The 20,406-nt window shown below is 39.9% G+C and overlaps 8 protein-coding genes and 1 long non-coding RNA gene across 12 annotated transcripts; 2 read left to right on the top strand and 7 right to left on the bottom strand.

Moving 5' to 3' along the window:
* Positions 1-64: 64 nt before the first annotated feature.
* Positions 65-16,199, top strand: LOC108101504. 2 transcript variants are annotated; one of them, XM_017205866.2, is made up of 4 exons: positions 65-434; positions 1,476-1,882; positions 10,079-11,000; positions 15,358-16,199. In XM_017205866.2, the coding sequence occupies exons 2-4, from the start codon at positions 1,739-1,741 to the stop codon at positions 15,609-15,611; spliced, it is 1,320 nt and encodes a 439-aa protein (XP_017061355.1). In that variant the 5' UTR covers positions 65-434; positions 1,476-1,738; the 3' UTR covers positions 15,612-16,199. The 2 variants fall into 2 exon arrangements, with proteins under 2 accessions (XP_017061355.1, XP_017061354.1); XM_017205865.2 differs by having other exon boundaries at positions 65-563.
* Positions 5,764-6,433, bottom strand: LOC108101511 (calmodulin-2/4). Its single transcript, XM_017205872.2, has one exon. The coding sequence runs from the start codon at positions 6,312-6,314 to the stop codon at positions 5,859-5,861; it is 456 nt and encodes a 151-aa protein (XP_017061361.1). The 5' UTR covers positions 6,315-6,433; the 3' UTR covers positions 5,764-5,858.
* On the bottom strand, positions 7,167-7,688 carry LOC108101515 (calmodulin-1). The gene has a single exon (XM_017205877.2). The coding sequence runs from the start codon at positions 7,672-7,674 to the stop codon at positions 7,231-7,233; it is 444 nt and encodes a 147-aa protein (XP_017061366.1). The 5' UTR covers positions 7,675-7,688; the 3' UTR covers positions 7,167-7,230.
* LOC108101514 (neo-calmodulin) lies at positions 7,699-8,614 on the bottom strand. Of its 2 annotated transcripts, none has more exons than XM_017205874.2 (2): positions 8,046-8,612; positions 7,699-7,815 (listed from the first exon to the last, which is right to left on the bottom strand). In XM_017205874.2, the coding sequence occupies exon 1, from the start codon at positions 8,501-8,503 to the stop codon at positions 8,057-8,059; it is 447 nt and encodes a 148-aa protein (XP_017061363.1). In that variant the 5' UTR covers positions 8,504-8,612; the 3' UTR covers positions 7,699-7,815; positions 8,046-8,056. The 2 variants fall into 2 exon arrangements, with proteins under 2 accessions (XP_017061363.1, XP_017061364.1); XM_017205875.2 differs by having other exon boundaries at positions 7,704-7,818; positions 8,046-8,614.
* Positions 9,416-10,137, bottom strand: LOC108101516. Its single transcript, XR_001772092.2, has 2 exons — positions 10,023-10,137; positions 9,416-9,958 (listed from the first exon to the last, which is right to left on the bottom strand). It is a non-coding gene; the product is annotated as an uncharacterized LOC108101516 (long non-coding RNA).
* Positions 11,007-13,868, bottom strand: LOC108101503. The gene has a single exon (XM_017205863.2). It carries the CDS (start codon positions 13,789-13,791, stop codon positions 11,572-11,574), a length of 2,220 nt encoding a protein of 739 aa, XP_017061352.2. The 5' UTR covers positions 13,792-13,868; the 3' UTR covers positions 11,007-11,571.
* LOC108101510 (protein LIFEGUARD 1) lies at positions 13,879-14,917 on the bottom strand. Its single transcript, XM_017205871.2, has 3 exons — positions 14,703-14,917; positions 14,409-14,642; positions 13,879-14,279 (listed from the first exon to the last, which is right to left on the bottom strand). Exons 1-3 carry the CDS (start codon positions 14,862-14,864, stop codon positions 13,881-13,883), a joined length of 795 nt encoding a protein of 264 aa, XP_017061360.1. The 5' UTR covers positions 14,865-14,917; the 3' UTR covers positions 13,879-13,880.
* Positions 16,055-20,073, bottom strand: LOC108101508 (protein lifeguard 1). Of its 2 annotated transcripts, none has more exons than XM_017205869.1 (3): positions 19,989-20,073; positions 17,003-17,232; positions 16,055-16,950 (listed from the first exon to the last, which is right to left on the bottom strand). In XM_017205869.1, the coding sequence occupies exons 2-3, from the start codon at positions 17,222-17,224 to the stop codon at positions 16,345-16,347; spliced, it is 828 nt and encodes a 275-aa protein (XP_017061358.1). In that variant the 5' UTR covers positions 17,225-17,232; positions 19,989-20,073; the 3' UTR covers positions 16,055-16,344. The 2 variants fall into 2 exon arrangements, with proteins under 2 accessions (XP_017061358.1, XP_017061357.1); XM_017205868.2 differs by lacking the exon at positions 19,989-20,073 and adding an exon at positions 19,564-19,676.
* Positions 19,740-20,386, top strand: LOC108101513. Its single transcript, XM_017205873.1, has one exon. It carries the CDS (start codon positions 19,825-19,827, stop codon positions 20,278-20,280), a length of 456 nt encoding a protein of 151 aa, XP_017061362.1. The 5' UTR covers positions 19,740-19,824; the 3' UTR covers positions 20,281-20,386.
* The last annotated feature ends 20 nt before the right edge of the window (positions 20,387-20,406 follow it).

Genomic DNA, 20,406 nt, shown 5'->3' with positions numbered 1-20,406 from the left:
GATTAGACATCGATTTTTTCAAAGTTCTTTAGAACTCGATGCATCGACGTTTTAATCGACTTTTATCCACCTCTAGCCCAATTTGCATAAAAAACTTTCAACCAGCCAAAAGCGCGCACGGCGTTCTCGATTTTGCTGCAGTTGTTTGCGTTTTCAAATTGTCGCCCTGTGAACTAAGCCGTTGCTGCAGATGCATATTTCGCCCACATTTCGCAGCAGTTGCAAATCGTTAACACAGACCGACAATAGCCACAACAACCGCTCGAAAAGCCTATTTAACAGCGAAATCAAGTGTTTTGTTTGTACGCCGCGCTGTTGGTCGTGATTCGCATATTTTTACCGCTGCAAACACGAAACCGAAAGTAATTCCTAAAGCCGCAGAAACTGTAAATTATGTAAAAGTATTGGGCCAACAACAAGTCGTTTGTGCAAAGGTGTGTGTGTGTGAGCTTATCAAGAGAGTTTAATGGAGGCTGCGCCGGTAATTCTCGGGCTTCTCCATTTCTCCTCCCCCAATCTGCAGCAAAAACAAAATCTAATAGCGGCAAACAACAAACGCAACTGTAAGTAGCCGCTGGCCTTTGTTAAGCGCCGCACCATAAGAAAGCCTAAGCCCAACGCACATTGCACATCATTGTCACATCGTTTTTGCAATGTACATGTTTATGTATATATGTATGTGTGTACATCGCTAAATTGCCCTCACCTTGCACTCGTCATCTCGCTTCTTTTTTTGTTGGCCCTGCGCCAAGAAATTAACCCCATCAAGGCAAACACGCGGCGTTTGTGTCGTCGGGGGTGCCAAATAATGCATTAGCCAAGATTAGGACCTATAACGTTTCTAAGCTTAATTCCGTTATTAAATATAAAATAGCAGTGATCAAAGTCAGTCTTTGTTAGGAAGTAATTTTTTTATTTAAAAAAACATGAATAATTTCTCATTAAAAAAAATAAATTTTATCCACAATACTTTAAAGCTGATTCAAAAAGCATTTTAAAATTTATAAGAAAACTGCATAACATTTTTAAACCGAACTTAGAACTTGGAAACGCTTGGCAAATAAAGCAGATAACTATTTGTACATATTGAACATCAGTTTAAAGTTATTAAACAAGATTTACTTTAGGTTAACAAACAAATTTTTATTTTAAAAACTTTCTTTTTTTTTTTGTGCTTTAGATAAACAGAACCATTTTTATTTGAATAACTTTCTTCTTTTTTTGTTCTTTAGATAAACAGAACAATCTTTATTTGAATAGCTTTACCCTTTGAGTTTATACTAATGCACTTCAGAGTTGAAAAGATTTTTTGTAGAATTCCATATAAATAAATCAATAAAAAATGTGTGCGCCAGCGGTCAGCCTCCACAATAAATCGTGTTTATTTAAAATACCCGAGACCACGCCAAAAACATTTCAATCTGATGAAAGAGACCAACAATTCTACTTTGTGTGCTTTCGATTCTCATTAACAGGTCGCAAAATAATGCTGACGACGGGAAACTACAGCCATAATGAAGAGATAAACAAATAGATGCTCAATAATCGAATTACACTGCTAGAATTAGCGCGATACGGACGATGGTTTAATTTAAACAGCAGCGGACTAGACCAACTTTGTCACTAGGCTTACAGGAAAATTCGGAAAGCATTCAGACTGGAGGCCTCACTCACCCTGAAGCGCATCTTTGCCCGCAAAATTGGCTACAAGGCGAAGTCGAAGTCAATTTTAGCGGCCATGCGCACGAAACAAATGATCCTGATACTAATCGGAGTGATAATCGCCACGATCCTCTTCATCGCATTCGGCCCAGCCGGCGAGCCGAACGACTCGTTTAAGAACATCGTCGTGCAGACGCACCAGCAGTTCAAAGAGTTTCAGGTGAGTTGACTCACACACACTCGGGGCTTTTGGGGGTCTTAAGTGCCAAACATTGATACGGACACTCTGCGCCCCAAATTAGCCTGAATGACTTAGATAAGAGGATTAAATAACAATTATCTGTTGCTATCTGGTGCTGGCGCGTTGAAACTGTCACAGATAAGTAGCGAAAACCGAACCGCAGTGCACTTATGTTATTGTTCCTTCGATTCGAAGCGCTTGACCTTATCATCATGGTGGAGCTGGAAAAAACAATGCAAACCTAATTGATTTACGGCCACGTGTATGACTCACAGATCATCCTATCAGCAGATATGTAGTTTAATTCTGATGGTTGGCAATAAATCGGCGAAATTTTTTAGCAATTGCTTTTGGCAGCGTCTGGCTTTTGGCATCAAGCTTGGCCTTGAACTGCGTTCCGCCCCGTTCACGCCCACACATGAAGCTTATTTTTGCTCACATTGTGCTTTTAGCCAAATTGAAGCACGTCCTGCTGCATATTGCCAAAGCAAACAGGCCGGCATCAGTCACATCAGCATCTGGCATAGGAGAGGCAAGAAGAGCGGATTTTGACCAGGTTCGGGTTCATTTAGAAACACTTTTGGGGATGGTGGCAATCAGAAATCCAAGGGTAGTGCTGGGTCTGTTTGCGTTTTGCATGCCAACTCGTTTTCTGTTTACACTAATTAGATTCCGGCCGGAGTCCGGTTGCAAAGTCTGTTAAGTTAGTGGGCAGCCCGAAGGGACTGCGGTTAACCACTGCTCCGAAACTTCCGGTTGCGTTTAGGAAAATTATGTGAGCTTTTATAGCCAGATGGTTGTAATTCATAATTTACATGGACTTATAAAACCAAAAAAAAAAAAAAACGGCGCTTTGTGCAGGACCCTTATCAATCCGCTCGCCCATAAAAGCAAATATAATGACACCGTAAAAAAATTTGGGTTTTGAAGTTTATAACTTGTGTTGTTATCCCTTTTGTAGAGACAGAAATGTACGATTTCAATATCATGAGTCATGACAAACAAAGATAATGAATAAACACCGCTGTCTTTATAGGGATCACTTTTCTTATAAAATTCAGAATCAACCAGAAAGGGGCCTACACACATTTTAAATCATTTTGGTTATGAACTCGTTTCTTCAACTGCAACAATTGTTGTGGAATTGTGTTCCGTGAGTAGCTCAAATTGCATTTTTCACCAAACTGGTTTGTCCCAGTATCGACTTACATATAACTCGAACTACGGCTGTGTTCGATTTAATTTCCACTTTACACCGTTGTAAGCTGGCGTATGGACTTTCAATTATGAATTAAACTGATTGAATTGTTCAACCGCCGCACACATTACGTAAGTCGACGACGTCCATCAAGTGTTCGGGGGAAATGTGTTTTTCCCATCATTTATCTTCAGATACAATGAAATTTCACACAAGTCATGGAAATTTTTATTTCTATGCAATACTTGAAGTCTGGAACAAACTGATTTTTTTTCTCTATAAAAATACTGCAGCTTTAAGTTTGTAATTGTTGTATCATTTCATTTAGGGGTCTATTGATTTGAGTTATAATTAAGTACTTAAAAGTTGAACAAAGTGTATTATTAGTGTTTTATTAATAGTGTATTATTAATAGTGTGGGAATAAAACAGTTGCTGAAATTAAATTAAGGAAGTTTTAGTTTGATTCAAAACAGTGGGGCAGGCAGAACTGCTTCATAATTCAAACAGCGAGGTAATTCGAAAATTGGTAAACGAATTATAATATTATTTCTTGGAAATCAACTTTTCCCTATCCCTTTGCCTGAAAGTTGCAGCCTGGTTTTCTAGCTTTTAGCAGTTTCGAATAATAATGCCGCTCTACTTGCGACAATTAGTGTCAACTTTTTTAATGGTTGGCTCTAATAGACGACTTAAATTGCACCGATGACCGCGAGCTTTATCAATACGTTTGCGCAGCGATTACACATATTTCGTATTTACCTATGTGAGGAGTATCTAAACGAGGGCTATTGATTGCCATACATGCAGGTTTGACAGCCATTAGTTCAATGTCACAACGCCTCCCACTCACATGCAGAGTAATTCAATTAAACTGTAGTTGGACGATAATCTATTTAAATTATCCATATGGGGCGCCGGGAAAATGTGGCTGACAAACGATGGACCGAGTGACCTCTCGCCATTTGATTAACATGAATACGTCGTGGGTTGGCTGCAATTTAACTAATTTTCAAATGCGGGGAAAAGTCAATATGTATATGACAAATTGAACCAAACACGGCTCGACTCGCTTAAACAATTAAAGACAATAACAAAGAGTTGAATTAAGAACAAAAGATATGGCATCCATTTAGAGTTGGTTTATTATCATAAGCGATGTTCATTTCGTTTAAATGGCGATTAGTCCAAAGATGGATGACCAAACTTAAAATAATTATAATCCTTTTACTTTACTCCATTTCCTCGGTCGATTGCCTTGATAAACTATTTCAATTGGCATGATAATTTTTAAAGATTTATATATGTATTTTCCGTGTTTATCACTGTAATCACCTGCAAGTTCAACTTCATACGCACAGCAGAGCTAAAACATCCAAAAGGCTGGTGGGCGTATAAGTGTGCGTGGTCAATTTCGACTTTACGAGTAAGGAATATTAAAATTGCAAGCCAAAATGAACGGCCTTTAAGGCAGTGGTCTGCTTTAGGAGCCGAAAAAAGAGCGTTTTTTCAACATTTTTTTTGAGAGGGAAGGAAATGATTGCGGTAAACGAAATTTTGAGACGATATAATATTATATTTAAACTTTAAAAAACAATTTTTATTATTGCAAATAATTGAAATTAGCGGAAGTTGTAACGATTTTTCTGGGGCGCATGGAGTGTGCACTTGTTAATCGGTGCCGGTGATGGAGTTCGCGCGATGCATCTGAATCAGTGGAACCAAATTTTTTTTACTTTTTATAAGTTCCTTTTCTATTTGAACTAAAAAAATTCCGAAGAAATTACAAATTTCCAAACTTTTTCTCAGTTTGAAAAAAAAAATTCACTTTTTTGGAAAAAAAGTTCACTTTAAGTTGCAAAACAAGTAATTTAATAAGTACTTTTATCCATTTTTTTTAGTTCAAATAGAAGATAATTCAATACTGAAGCTAGATCACTTTGGTTTTTTTCGATCGGACATATATTTTTTTTACTAGGGCCGGCACCATTTTCCAAAACTTGTGAAAATAAAAACTCGAGAAAACGGGCTGTAAAGTCTGCCCGAGCATACGAACCTGCTCTACGCTCGGCCACTAAAACTGATCTAGCTTCGAAAATATGTCGAATTGGCCTTTAAAATTTTGAACACATATTCTTGGATAGTTTTGGAATAGATTTAAGACAAAAAAAAAAAAAATCGATTTTTTGAAGTCTGTAAAGCAGACCACTGCCTTAATGTCGATGCTAAAAAGCTAAAACGGCTTCCTAAGGTTTAAAAACATAATCATAATGCTCCAAATCATATAATCTCTGCTTCGGCGCGAAATATTCTCATTTTTCCTGGTGACTTGGCTTATTTTGTATATTGTTACTCATTTGTTATATATACTTTGCTTTAAAAGTATTTTTGTAATTTTGTTTGTTGTTTAATTCTTGACTGTTCGAAACAAATAGCTCTCCTTTTATTTTCTACTTAACTATAGGCCTCCTTATGATATTTGTTAAATTTGTAGCTGATATAAGCTGACTTTTCATTAAACTTTGTAAACCATGGCAAATATCTAAAAAAAAAAGGTTGTTGTGGTTCAAATCGTTTACAAACTTTAAAACGGGCAAACGATTTTTTCTGAAAATGTGTTAATTGTCAAGCCAACTTTAGTGTGGAAAATAAAATAGTACAGATTTAATTTAAGGACAGATCGCTTTAATAGTTTTTGAAAATGTACAGTGCTTTAATTGTTAAGGAAAATTCGAGTACAAGAATATGAATGTGTAGTTTAAGATTTATAGGCATTACGGAAATCGGACCAATTGATCATGCCGTCTCCGTCAGTATCGACCTGGCGGAACACTTCGTCGAACTGTTCGTCGCTTATCTTTTCGCCGAGGCTGTTGAACATATTGCGTAGCTCGGTGGCGGATATTGCTCCATCTTGATCGCGATCAAAGATGTTGAACGCGGCCCTTAAATAGTCGTTGTCTTCCATTATTTTATAAATTTTGGTCATCAAATCAATAAAATCGGAAAGTAGTATAAAACCGGCTAAATCGCCCTCAAGACTTTCGGAATATCTGTAGATTTCTGATTCGGTGTGGTTTTGACCCAGAGCGCGCATCACAGTTCCCAAATCTTCTACATTGATCCTTCCATTGTTTTCAGGATCACAAATGGCGAACGCTTGGCAAATCTCTTGCAGATCTTCACTAGATAATACGTACTCGGGTGGATCCATTTTGGTTTATGGTGTTGAGTTGCTTAATATTGGAATGTTGTTTTCGGTTTCAGCTTTCGATTTCGGTTTGCACTGAGTAATTGGGAGCTTAGCTCTATCTCTAAACTCATTCGCTCGGAAATTCATTTCGAAGGCTACTTATTTAAATATTAAAAAAGGATTATTGCTTGGATAACCTTGCAGTAAGAACTTTAGTCTTTAGGAATAGTTCAGCAACAAAGTGAAATGAAAAGTACATTTTTAAGTATGTCAAATTTTGACAATAAAAAATGTATCGTATTTGGATAAAAGTAAAAAATTAAATGGTTTAAACCATGGTTTTTATTCACCGCAAAAAACTTTGCTTTTGAGAAATTAGATCAGATCAGATTACAAAACTTTGTCACCGTGTTGCCTTCCAAGTTGCCAAATGAGTCACTTACAATTTAATGTTTATTGTGTGCGTATAAGGCGTGCTAATAGATAACCTCGTGCGTAGAGCGATAAGAACTGGGCCCATTGAGTGCATTTGACTATAAATTCGGCCATAGCATCCCGATATCGAGTCAGCCAGACGAAAGGGTAAACAGCGAGTGCGGCCGCTGGTCAAATATTTAAATTGGCATCGTAATCAGCGTGGCTCGGTTTTATGATTGCTCTACCCCACGGCCATCACCCTTTCGAACGATTCGCCACTCCCCAGTGGCCATTAGGCACATGCGACCATTTCCGAGTCACGCGTCCGGTCACATGGACACACACCAAGGCGACTCCTTGGGACAAGGATTCCCCGCCGACTCTCTGGCGCTGCCCTTGAGCGACTCAAAGAAATTTGGTGGAACTTCAAGTGGTGCTGAGGTAAAAACAGGCAGCTGGGTTGGGCTCTTTCCCAAAGGGATTCGTGTTTATTTGGTGCTTTCAATTTTGAATACCTAGCTTAGCTTCGCATGGCAGCAACAAAATCGTTGAAGAAAATCTTGCCATCTCTGTCCACATCGATGTCCTGGAACATCTCGTGAAGATCTTCATCGGACATCTTTTCGCCCAGGTTGGTCATCACTGTTTTGATTTCACTAATTGTAATATAGTTAACTTCGTTGCGGTCTAAGATCCTGAAGGCCTGCTTCAATGAGGCCAGACTGTTCTGCTCCTCAAGCCGTTTGGACATTACGAAAAGAAAGTCTTTGAAATCCACCTGGTTGTTGAATTCAGTGCCAGCTTCGTTGGCAAGGTCATATATCTCCGCCTCTGTGAGGATCTCGCCAAGGTGACGCATCACTCCTCCTAGCTGCTTGATCGACACCGAGCCAGACCTATTTGTATCATACAGATTGAAGGCTTCCCGGATCTCTTCGATCTGGGCATCCGTCAAAGTGCTCATGCTAGCTAATAAGTATTTTATTATTTCTATAATATTTTTTCAGTTTTGGAAGTGGTTTTGATTTTCCTGGCCTGTTTGGTGTCAACTCCTTCAAACAATAATCCGAAACTACACAATGACAATTGGATCAAAGATTATTGCCTGCTGGGGATAAAAGAAAAAATATCTAGAGTGAATATTCAATATGTGCAAAGGGGGTTTATCACTGTCAAAAACTCTGATGTACCTAGAATATAGCCTGAAGATATTTTAGATATTATACAATATTTGTACTTTAGTTGTAAAACTTTTTAAAGATCTCTTCAAAAACATTACCCTCGCTCATTGCAATTAAATAAAAACTAAAATCAAATCAACCAAGAGCACTGTACCAATTTAGATGCTATCGCGTTGTCATCATGTTAACAAACTCCTCGTAGTTGATATGATTGTCCAGATCCTGATCATACTCCCGTATCATTTCCTCCAACTCGTCGTCGCCTAACTTAACGCCCAGCGCCGTGAAAACTGTCTTTAGTTCGGTGATACTTATATATCCGTTGTTCTCCTTGTCGAAAACGCGAAAGGATTCGCGGAGTTCGTCTTCGTGGCCCGTGTCCTTCAGCTTGCGCACGATCACGGTGCTGAATTTCTCAGCGTCGATGGTGCCGTTTCCGTCCGAGTCCACTTCGTTGATCATAGCCTGGACCTCGGTGTCGTTGGGCTGGCGACCCAGCGAGCGAATCACCACCGCCAACTCCTTGGATGTGATGGCTCCTTCGCTCTCCTTGTCCAGGATGCGGAAGGCTCCGTAGATCAGACTTTGCTCATCAAACGACAGATCTTCCATCTCAGTTCTTCTAAGTTTTGTGTTGTATTTGTGAGGAGTTATTTTTTTATTTTTCTTGTGGATTATTATGTATGTGTTTGGAGGTGTCAACTGAAATTTATTACCCCCTCAAAACTTCCCACGGCTCCCTGACATTGAAATCGATTCCTACCCCAAGTGAAAAGTGGCGGAAAATACAAAATGGAAAAGTGAACATCCATCCCCCAGTGGCTTCATTTCGCTGCAGAGTGAGTGCACAAAACCGATTGGCACAAAATCAATATGCTCCCCATGTAAGCGCAGTGCCGCACGACCAGAGTTGATTGATTTGAATGTCCTTGGGTCCTTGGCCCCTGAAGCTGATCGCCTCCGATTGCGACTCGACTTCGGCGGTATCCATAGCCAACAGCCATCTGCTGGCTTCTGGCGTAGTGTGTTAACAAAGCGACGGGGCGAGGGTGTCTGTCGGGAAAGTTTCGGTGAGAAAAATATGCACAATCACAGTCCTCTTCCCATTGCCACACTCAAAGACAAAACTGTCATTATTTAAACATTTGCATATAGTTATCTATATGGGTTTACACATTTTGGGAATTTGTAAAACTTATTTATGCAGAACATTGAACGGTGCGAAATGTTTTTGAAATGAACAACATTATTAGTTTTTATTTGAACTAGAGTATGTTTAAGCATATATACTATGCATTCAAAAACATAAATAAAACCCACTCTAGAATTCATAGCTTTATTACTTTGTTAATTACAAAAGAAAATTAAATATGATTATCAATTTTAATATTACATTTCCAAACATATATTTCTGATTTTATATACTATGCATTCAAAAACATAAATAAAACCCACTCTAGAATTCATAGCTTTATTACTTTGTTAATTACAAAAGAAAATTAATTATGATTATCAATTTTAATATTACATTTCCAAACATATATTTCTGATTTTTGAATTTGATCCAAAACATTTTGTTTTAAGTGCACTGTTACATTGTAGTAGTTGTAGCCATCGGCGGGGCAAGGTTGTCATGCGATTTGGGTTTGGCGACGCTTGGCCTGCGCCTTTGGCGGCCGCCTTTTGCCGCAGGTTAATTTCAGTGCTCTCCCCGTTCCCCCGATCCCCCCCCTTCACCTGTCCGCAGTGCGGGGCACACCTGACACCAGTTTTCGGCTGGCAGGAGGAGGGGCAGCGCCAGGAGCCAGAGCATGCGGCACGCTCGCCTTTGGCCACAGTCAAACAAATAATAGACAGAAATTTGACAACGGCACGAGAAGGTTCCATTCTGCGACGGCGTTTGGCTTTTGGTAGGCGTATTTGTTTTGGACTGGTTCAGCCGGAAGGGAGGGAGAGTTCTCGGGGCCCGGTTAAGATTTCTCACATGTGGGCTCCGGTCAACCAACTAATATGTGTCGCCTCGAAACTGCTCCCATGACGAGGCGAATTCCGTGTGGCTTTTGTGCACTGGGGGATTGTAGACGTGTTTACTCAACTATTTAGGCCGTCTGGTATTACTTAAATTGTTTACTTAGTCTTTTGAAACCATTTGCTTTTAGTTAATGTGGCCTGTTTTACTTCTTGCAGGAGAACCTCCGTGTTGGCTTGGAACGCAAAAAGCTTGAAATAGACCCCAAGTACTTGGTACTGCTGGGCTTCACCTCGTCGAAGGATGCCTCACCCCAGGAGCAGCCGTTGGAGAAGCAGGAGGGGACGGCCATCGGAGCCTCGGGCAATCACCTGCCAAAGACGGATTCGTCACCAGACGCAAAAGCTGAACTGGAGCTCAGCGAACTGCGAGGACTGCGGCGACCACAGGATGCTGTCACCTTCGGTGGCCAGTCGGCTGATCGGGATGGCCAGCGGGGACAGCGCAAGCGGATCACCACGCCGTACAACGGCACAAAGAGCAACTTCACCATCGTCACGTACGTGCTGGAGGGACAGGCTGCGTCGGCCATCCTGCTGGCCCAAAACATTGCTGCGAAGCTGCCCAGCGAGTATCTGCTCATCTACGACCTGGGCGTCTCCGAGGAGCAGCTGCGCGACTTGGGGGCCTACTGCAACAACAGCCGGTGCTCGGTGATCACCTATGACCTGTCGGAGTTCCCGTCCTTCGTCAGCGATCAGCGGACGCACGCCTACCGGCCCATCGTAATCAAGGACGGCCTGATGCGCGCCCGGTCGGTCCTCTTCCTCGAGAACTGCATGCGGGTGCGCGGTGGCTCCGCCCAACTGCACTATCTGCAGAGCAGCGTGATGAACCTGGGCGCGAAGACGGCGGGAGTCAGATCCGCAGGGGTCCTTGGCTGGAACACTCCAACGGCGGTGTCCTCGCTGACGCATCCCAAAATGTTCGACTACTTCGAGTCGAAGTCCGACGAGTTCAACTTCCTGCGCATGGTCGACCTGGATGCGGTCTTCTTCTCGGACAGTCCACTGGTCACCGAGAAGATCATGCTGCCCTGGCTGAAGTGCTGTCTCACCCTCGAGTGCATCGATCCAATCGGTGAGTCGGCAGTTGGGTGGGCTTACGATATGGTAAACTATCATTAGGAGTGAGTCCCGTTCTCCGACCCCAATATAAATCAATCAAATCAACATTCGTGCCACCGCACCAATCTATCCATCCTTTGGGGCTGGACTGGCGAACTAATGACCGTCATTTGCACGGCATTCCGTTGATGGCACTCACATCAGGGAAATTTATGTAATTACCAGCTGAATTGGGATTGATGGCAAACGTGACGGTGCCTTTTTGTTTGAACAATTCATTTATGTGTGACGGGAATTTCCTAAGCGAAATAGTTAACAATATTCACTTTTTGTCAGTGTTTCCAGTACCCCATACAAACATAATGATTTTTAGTAGTCAATAAACTCTGTGTTCCTTTTCATGAATGTTCTAAAATGAACACAGAATTTATTGTCAACCAAAATAACCAACTATATTAAACGAATTTTCAAGTTGGTTTCATTTGTATGGGGATGCACTAAACAGTGAAAAACTTAGAATTCCTCTATTATTTTCCAAAAACCAATTAAGAGCTAGTAAGCAAAAAACTTACTTAAGTGTCTTTTTATATCCTAAAGTTAATTGGCAGCTTATTCGGATGAGCTATTGGTTGGCAATGCAAGCAAAATCCGTGGCAAATATTATTTTTGGGATAAAAAAGGTTTGAGAACATTCCGTTTGTTCGCTGTTCGGCTTCGAAAAGGGTCTGATAACATCGAGAAAACATTCCGGACACATTGGGTGCCTTGTAATCGTCGCATGCTTGCGGTTTTTGTTTTTTAAGTCCGTTGGGATTTATGAAGTCTTGATAAGTCGCGAAAAGGCTCTCGGGACACTGCAAATAATTATTTCTTTCTTCATGATTAGATATGCTAATGAACGGGCTTCTGTGCAGTGATTCTGAGCCCTTTCTGCTTAGCTTTTGCCCGGCATCATCTGAGACTTTAAATTTTCTATGCCTCACATTATCCATATAGAATTGTCTTTGTTCAAAGAATTTTTGCTTGATTTTCATTTCCGTAACCAGAGGTGGAATTTTGTCCGTCTTATATTTCTGCAGGAAACGACAAATTTCACATTGGCAAATGGTCTGGGTTCCTGCATCAGCCTGGGGTACTGCTGTTTTTTTAAGTTTCTTCGATTTTTTCTTCTTCAAACGTTTCAATGGACGGGGTTTCTTTTGATCTACAGGTACAGGGTCTTCAAACTTTATAGGTTCAAAATCGCCAAAGGCAAAGAAGTCAAAGGGCACCGGGTCAACGTCTGGCTTCGAGGGGGAGTTATTTTGCATCGTTTGCCTTGTTCTTCTAGTAGGCGAAGGTGCTTTACTTAATTCCTCCGATATGTCGTAATCCAATGGTGACCCAGTATCCTCTAAGTACTCAAAGTTTTCACCTTCTGTATTCTTGGAGCTTTCAAGTCGGGACAATTGGTCAAGAAGATCGAACCTAGAAGATATGTTTCTCTCATCGCCTTTGTCGAGGTTAAGGAACATGCTAGTTGCTGTTTGCCTAGTCGCACTCCGATGGCCCAAGTCTAAACTGCGAAAGACTTTTCGGTTGGAAATCGCTTCGGATTCCTGTATTATACTATCTGTTGGCGTATCTCCATTTACGGCAGCTTCTCTCCCCGGAGACAGACCCTTTAGTTTCTTAAACCCATAGTCGTGGACTTTCAGTTGCTTACCCAACTTAAAAGGCGATTCTTTGTCCTGGGAATCCGCTTCTTCCACTCGTTTTTCTTCTTCAGGTTCGTTAAGCTCCTTAGTCGATTTCTTAGGAGGACTCTTTCGCTTTTTGAATGTCCCCTTAATCCTGCGCTTCAGAACATTTTTCACTTCGGATGGCAATCGGATTGCGGTTCGGTTTAATTTTTTTAGAATTTTGCGTCGCATATTAATGGTAAGTTTTTCGGGGTTTTTTGGAGCCTCTAACTCACCCAACTCGACTAAATTTGGCCAGAGGTTTACGAGTTTTTTTTTTAACACCTTTTCTGGTAACTTTTGGTTGGGCAATGGTTTTTTTAAAATTTTGGGTTGTGTTGTGTTAATAATACCCTTCTTAACTGTTTTCTTCGGCTTGAGATGAGATTGCTTGGGCTTCTTTAGCCTCTTTGCTTGAATTTTAGTGAACAAGAATCTTTTGAGCAGACGATCAAGTTCGTCTGAAAGTTTTAATCCCGATGGCTTTGTTGTAGGCTTGTGTGGATTTCCCTTTCTTTTGGGTATCCTTTTTCTTCTATGGCTTGACAGGACTCCATGGCTTGCCAGGACTCCATGCCTTTCCACGCTAAAGGTATTATTGTTCTTTGAAGGAAGGTTTTGATTCTTTTTAACAAGTTTTCTGCGAAAAATTTTCTGCGAATCAACTAAATGTTTTCCTCTAATTCGCGGCAAGGTGGGTAGGGATTTAATGGTCCTCAAATTCTGCTTATCTGGCCGATACATTTGGTTTAGTTCCCTTAAGTGATCTTTGAATAGCCTCCAATTTGGCTCTTCCGGTTCCGCATGGTATGTTTTTACGCGACTGCTTAAAATCGGAATGCTTTCACTACCCCTTGAAATTTTAGATGAGAATAGGTAATCCGGAAGTTTATTCATTTGCTCGTTGAGGGGTTTCTTGAATTTCTCCAAATTGACCCTGGGAACGTTTTCAGGCCCCCTTTCCCTGATGCTCTTCTTACCTGTGCTGAAATACGTACAAGCCTGCTTCAGAAACATCTTTGGCTTGACAACAAACGTGGGATGAAGCTTAGACCTCGACATGGCTTCCAAAAATGTTGGCATGTTTTGATAATGGGTTTATTACACAATTTTGAAAACCGAATTCAACCGAAAAATACGTAATTTCCAAGCCAACTGGATACAGGACAGTCCTAACACACCTCAGTCCTGAAGCATTCTCGAAACATGCGAATGGCCTCCACTATCTTGCTGAAGAAGAGCATCTTCATAAGTCGCCAAACGCCCCTGGGCAGATCGCAGTGGATGTTGCAGGCGGCAAAGACGCACTCTTCGGGTCCAACATTGTAGCCATGTCGCCCGCACAGCATGTAGTGGGTGTCGTAGATGATGTACCACGCCTCCACCGTGCAGGCCATTCCGGAGAAGACCTCTACCATCCGGTCCAGGTGGTACGCCAGCCAAATGAACATCCCGAAAACTAGGCAGATTATGCCAATCCCCCGGAACTGGGTGAATCGAAAACGCTTCTGGGTGGAGAATAGTGTCAGCCCCAAGATCTCCACCACAAGAATGATGGGATAGCCATAAACCTGCAATAGGAGTCGTCAATAAGTGTACTATATCCTTGGGCAAATCATTTTCTATGTGCTCGAAGGTGAATCACAATTTCTTGTGAATCAAATCAAATGAATAATAACTAAATTAAAGGCTTGACTCACCCAATGTGTTTGCACCAAACTAAGTAGATATATACTCCTATTGAACGATCCGATGAGTGTACTGAGCAGCAGAACAAGGTAGTTATAGGGGGCGAATCTTCTCCAGTCTCGCCAAACGTAAAGGCATGAATAAATCGATGTGGTTATCACTATCGATATCCACATTGAATAGTTAAAAGGCAAGGGATATTTCAGCAGCACCTCTAGACAAGGCAAGGTACAGGCCACCTGTAGCTACAGTCGGCAATGTTTGAAATAAGGGTTTAATTTGTGGATAAATTTCGAATGACCTACCATTAGTATTCCGTAAAGTCGGTGTACCAAGCGACGTCGGAGGCCAATATCTGCTATATCGAATTCATAAGTTACTCGCGAATGTCCTTTGGGCGAGAGCAGTTCACATTGTATAGCAACGCCTGGCACGTCTGATTTTTCCACCATCACTATTGTGTCCATTTCATCACCCGACTGAAGTGACACTGCTGCCAACTACCCAATTATACTTTTGTAAATGATAAGCACGGTTTTCCAGTTAATCGTTTATCTAATTTGGTATACTTAACTTATTTTCATAAACACTTCACAAAAAAAAAGCAAAAACAGAAAACTAAATATCGATTTGCTAATTTAAGCTCAAATAGTACATGATTTTTGTTTAGGAAATAAATAAGAAATCAATAAGAAATTAAAAATTTGTTTGAATTAGGATTAGTCCTGATCAGTCATTATCACATCATCACGGCCAAAACTATATAAGGCCGTCTTGATAATTGTGTTTATGGATTTAGAAGATACTTGCAAAAAAAAAAAGGAGATTAAATTTTTTTTTTTTTTTTTGTAATCTGTAAAACCTTTTTAAATACAATTTTATTAAAATAAGAAACCTTAACTTATAATATGTGAATACCTAACGAAATAAATAAATAATACTTAACTTCCTTCTGTGCAGGTGCCCAATCGAACGGGTGCAAGTTCAACAAGAAGCCATCGTACCGATACTCCGGATGCCACGGCTACGATGCGTCTGCGTTTAACATCGTCCTCGGACTCACCTCGCAAATGGACAACTCGAAGTACTCGCTGCCCAGCGACAGCCCGCGCAACATGTTCTACAAAGAGACGCTGGAGCAGGCGACCCGAATACTAGAAAGCCGGCGGCGCAACAGCAGCGAAACTTCCGACCACCCGTTCACGGACGACTGAGCAAGGCTATCTGGGATGAAAAGTGGAAGGGAGCGTGGCCAAAGCATTTGATAAAACTTTTCTACCGACACACACACACATACGCAGACACACTCAGGAGCCGGCGGAACAAAACAAGATTATTAGGAACTACGAACTAAACAAGAGACCTTAATACAAATTAGCTTCCGCGCAGGCGATTCCCAGTTAAGCAGAGATCAACAGACGATTTGGTGTCCAAGACAAGACCAGAAATGAAGAGATCAGAGCACAGTAATTTAGCGTAGCAATAGGATGTGCAGCTTATCAATAATTATAGAAACTCAGTCAAGCCCTAGTTACTTATTTAAAAAAATCGAAGTGAATATCTGTGTGACTGTTTCCATCTTTTTGCCGAGAGATCGATAACTGTAAATCCCCTGTTTAGTTAACTGCCCCAACTGTAAATACATAAGAACATCAAATGGCATACATTTTGTGATTGTATTTTATAGTTACTCACGCATAGACAAACGTATACAGTATATAAATATTAATAAAATGTAACTATCCTAGAACAATATGAGCCAAAAGAGTAAGTTAATAAAATTCTTAATTACCAATACCAAACAATGCATTTCTCTGACCTGGAATTGGCAAGAAACAAACTCTGATATTAAATATCAGTTATAGCAAGCATTTTGATTGTAAATGGCAAGTTTTCACATTCTTTTTGTTTTGTAAAGCCAAGGCAGGTTTAAAGTTAATTAACACATTATATAACTCTCTGTAGGATCCGAAGGATGTAAAGAAGTAAACGCATTACATCCACGTAAAGAGTCAATGCTGCGAACACATATTCCTCGGGATCCAGTTGCTCCGCGCGATTTCCGCCGATTATCAACTGCATGTCGTAGATCAGGAAAAAGCAAGCCAATATGGCACACAGACAAGCAATTGGCAAGCTGTCGGTAAATTCGGGTATAAAAAAACGACAAATAGCCAGGACAAAGAGGATCATTACTAATGTGATCATTACACCGCCACAAGCGGTGAAATCGTATTTGGTTTGAATGGCGTACAAGCAAAGTGCGACGACAAGCACAGCTGTAATTCCGACTGCCAAGAGCACTAGATCGGAGTCCATAAAGCTCGAAGTGGTTCCAAGGAGCATGGACATGGTGAAGGTGAAGATGGCCAGGCAAATCAGATTAAGGGGATGCCTGCGTCTAACGCTCTCGACACAGACGATCATTATTAAGACGACCAAATTAACGATCATGGCCAGAAACACGATAACCAGATTCGACTGCACAAACAGCTTTGTGGGCTCGTGGTAAACGAACATAGCCATCACAGCGAGTGTAAACAGAAGTTGGACCTGCAGAACAAAAGTGATCAAAAGCCCACCTTTTTAAAATATATCTACTTACCAATAGAATTCCGAAAACCTTCCGAACAAAGCCCTTACGAATACTTTGATCATCGAAGACACTAATTTTTACAACCATGACATGGGTTATTGTTCCACTTTCCAACAAATGTTCCTCAGGTGTTGAAGCTGTATCTTCAGCCGTCAATTTGTTAATCGAAGGAGGTTCTGGCAATCGAATCGGTGGGTAACGCTCATTTATTTTGGGCTTTGGAGCAAACATGAGCCATACTAAAACATAAAAAAATTATTTTAAAGAAACAAAGAATGTGAGTATGTACTTTGTGCCAGAAATTTAATGTAATATGAATATTTATATTGTTTACGGCTAAAAACCAACGTAGCCAAAACGATTTCAGTTTTTCAACTATTCTATTAATATGTAAGTCGGAACGGACCGGATCGGGCGACTTTATCGGATAGCTTCCATACGAGAGATCAAAAAAATAACGGTACAAAAAATTATCACGCCGTTGTTTTTATTCAGATCGACTTGATTTCTTCCAGATGGTGTTCTCTAACTACTATTGAATATCGAATTAAATTTTATCAAAATCGTATAACTATATCATATAGCTGCCATAGGAAAGATTGAAAAATGTATATCGAATTTATGGAAATAAACTGAAAAGTCGTTGTTTTTTATCACACGTATCTGAATTTTAGAGTATCAAGATTTTTAGCTTGCCTTGAATTATGAAAATTGTTTATAAAATCTGACAATTATATCATATATGTAGCTGCCATAGGAAAGATCAAAAAATATATATAGAATTAATGGAAATTAGTTGTTACCGTCGTTGTTTTTTATCACACGATCGTGATTTTTTAAGTATGTATCAAGTATTAAAATGATAATATCGTTGTTTTTTTTATCAAAAAACTAATTTTTTTAAAAATAGAGTTTTTTAATGACTTTTGAAATTCGAATTAATTTTCATTAAAATCGGATCACACAAGACAGCTGTGAACAATCGTCAAAAATATAGAAACTTCATAGAAAAATCGATATATGTAGCTTCGATGTTGTTTAGCCTCTAAGTATTTGGTTCGAAATACATATTTGATGACTGCAAGGGTATATAAGCTTCGGCTCGCCAAAGCTCGCTTTCAGCGAAAAACCGCTTATACGAACGAAATTTTTCACAATTCAAACGGATATTTCGCAGAAAAAATTTTTTTTTGTCCCCCTTGGTTAGTGCGTCTTCCGGGTATAACGACGTAAAATCGTCGGTCCCTTGAAAGTCGCTATACTATGTAGTAAACAAATTTTGATAACATTTTATCCATATTACTAAAACCCCTTTATTTCTATGTTGGTACTTAGAAAATGTTATTGCGACGTTTCCGTTGTTTTTACAATCTACAAAAATAATATCTTACTTGTAGATTTATGTACCCTTTGTAGAAGTTATACTGAGTTTATAAGTTAAGCGAGTAAACGCTTTTAAATTTCCGTTATCAGTAATACAATTAACTCAATAAGTACGTACAAGGCGGGCAGAAATATGTAGATAAATATGTTTGCAATTTTTGAATATAACCCCTCTAAAAAGTAAAAAGAAAGTCCAGGGAGTACAAGTTTTCTTATTTTTTTTTTTTTTTTTTTTTTAAGTATCCGAGTATGTACATAACATATATCCTTAGAAATTGTACTTGGATACTTTTTTCACGCTACTGTAGTGGCCGAAATTGTGTTTTTTTTTTTTTTAATATTTCAATGTCTCATGGTGCTACGAAATGAATGACTTCGAATGTATTTTATCACTTATTTTAAAGCATAATTTAAGTCATTAATTTAACTGTAAAATTGGTCTTTCTGGGATTTAGTGAACTGCAGCAAAACGCTACAACGATCATTGTTATTATAAAGTTCCACAGATTGCTCACTTCGAACGGTATTAATAACTCTCTTTAAATTGCTGAGCCAGGTTCAAGTTCCAATTATTTAGTATTCGCAGCATGCACAAAAGCCTTCAATTCCGAATTCACTAAATTAGTAATTTTTAGTGATTAGGTGCAGAGATCTTGACATTTTTTTATTAATTTACTTAAGAATACTATTTTTCAGTTTTTAAGACAAAAGGTTCCGACATTTTAAGCAGTACATAAGTCGGTGTCAAATAAATAACAGTAGGAACCGCCAAGAGAATACTATATTTGTTGAGCAAATCTGATCTAGAGTAAATCCATCCCCGTACATCCGTATGTCCGCTTATTTCACCGCCGAGATCTTGGAAACTGTATGAGGCAGGACACAATGATTAAAACTGTATGATTATTGTTTTGGCTTCGAAAGTTTATTTTTTTTACACGCCCACAAACCCCAAAATTCTATCGCAAGCTTTTATTTTGACCATAGATACGCAGCAACTGCGTTCTAAAAAATTTGTTACTCCTGCTTTAATGCCGAAATATATATTCACGTCGAGATTCTGAAAACTATAAGAGCTTTAATAATGGAATTGCACATGCAGCAAAAATTGGGTATCTGATAGTCGAGGAACAACAGTCTCTTTTGTTTTTATTGACATTTGAATAATGATATTCTTAACCACTTACTGTACATTACAATTTTATCTAGGAAACCAGTTTCCTTTTTAGGTGAATCCATATTAAATAAATTGGAAGTCGTCTTAGGGAAAACTAAAAAAAAAGTAATAATTCAAAGTGCACAGACAGCGAATAAAGTGAAAAATCTTTGGTGTATCTATTATCTCAAACTGGAGGAATGGAAACCGAGATGCCGGGCTTTTTTCGATTAGTGTTGCCAGAGTTTTAGCGAGTTTCAGCAGCTGATTCTGCCATTTCTTGATTCAAACAATGAATATACCAGGCGTGTATATTAGCCATCGTCTCGGTCAAAAAGTCTACAGTTCACAAAAGCCACAAGCCCGCAGAGCTGGACACAGACGGGTTCCGCGACCAAAAAGTAAAAGTCACCTTGCGGGCGTGTTGTGTAATTGTAAGATAATGGGCGTACGTACGAAACTGCTCAAGGCATTATTTGTGGTCATTTTGGCCGCACTTTTGAATCCAGGAACTGTTTTCGGTTATGATCCCAACGATCCAAAGATTGCAGAGTGCTGTCTGCCGCCGGAGGGGATGTTCGAAGCCTTTTATCCCCGGGAAGTCGAGGGAATCCCAAACAGCGCGTCGCGTCCTGCTCACGGACACGGAAGTTTCTTCAAACATCGCAATCCAGCGTTGGTGGATACCAAAAATGCAGCAGCCTACGGCTATCGCTTCGATGGGAAGAGACGTTTTAATTTTGACTAGTTCTGCTACCAGTCCTGTACTACTAAAAAAATAAAATGCGCTCGAGAGCCTAAACAAAACGATTTATTATTATAACGGAAAATTAAACCGTAGGCGGGCTGGCAACTCTGGCTCGCATGCAGCCCT

This window comes from Drosophila ficusphila, unplaced genomic scaffold, assembly GCF_018152265.1.
Source record: "Drosophila ficusphila isolate 14025-0441.05 unplaced genomic scaffold, ASM1815226v1 contig_414, whole genome shotgun sequence".
NCBI classification, from domain to species: domain Eukaryota; kingdom Metazoa; phylum Arthropoda; class Insecta; order Diptera; family Drosophilidae; genus Drosophila; species Drosophila ficusphila.
This window is presented reverse-complemented; position numbering and strand designations above follow the sequence as displayed.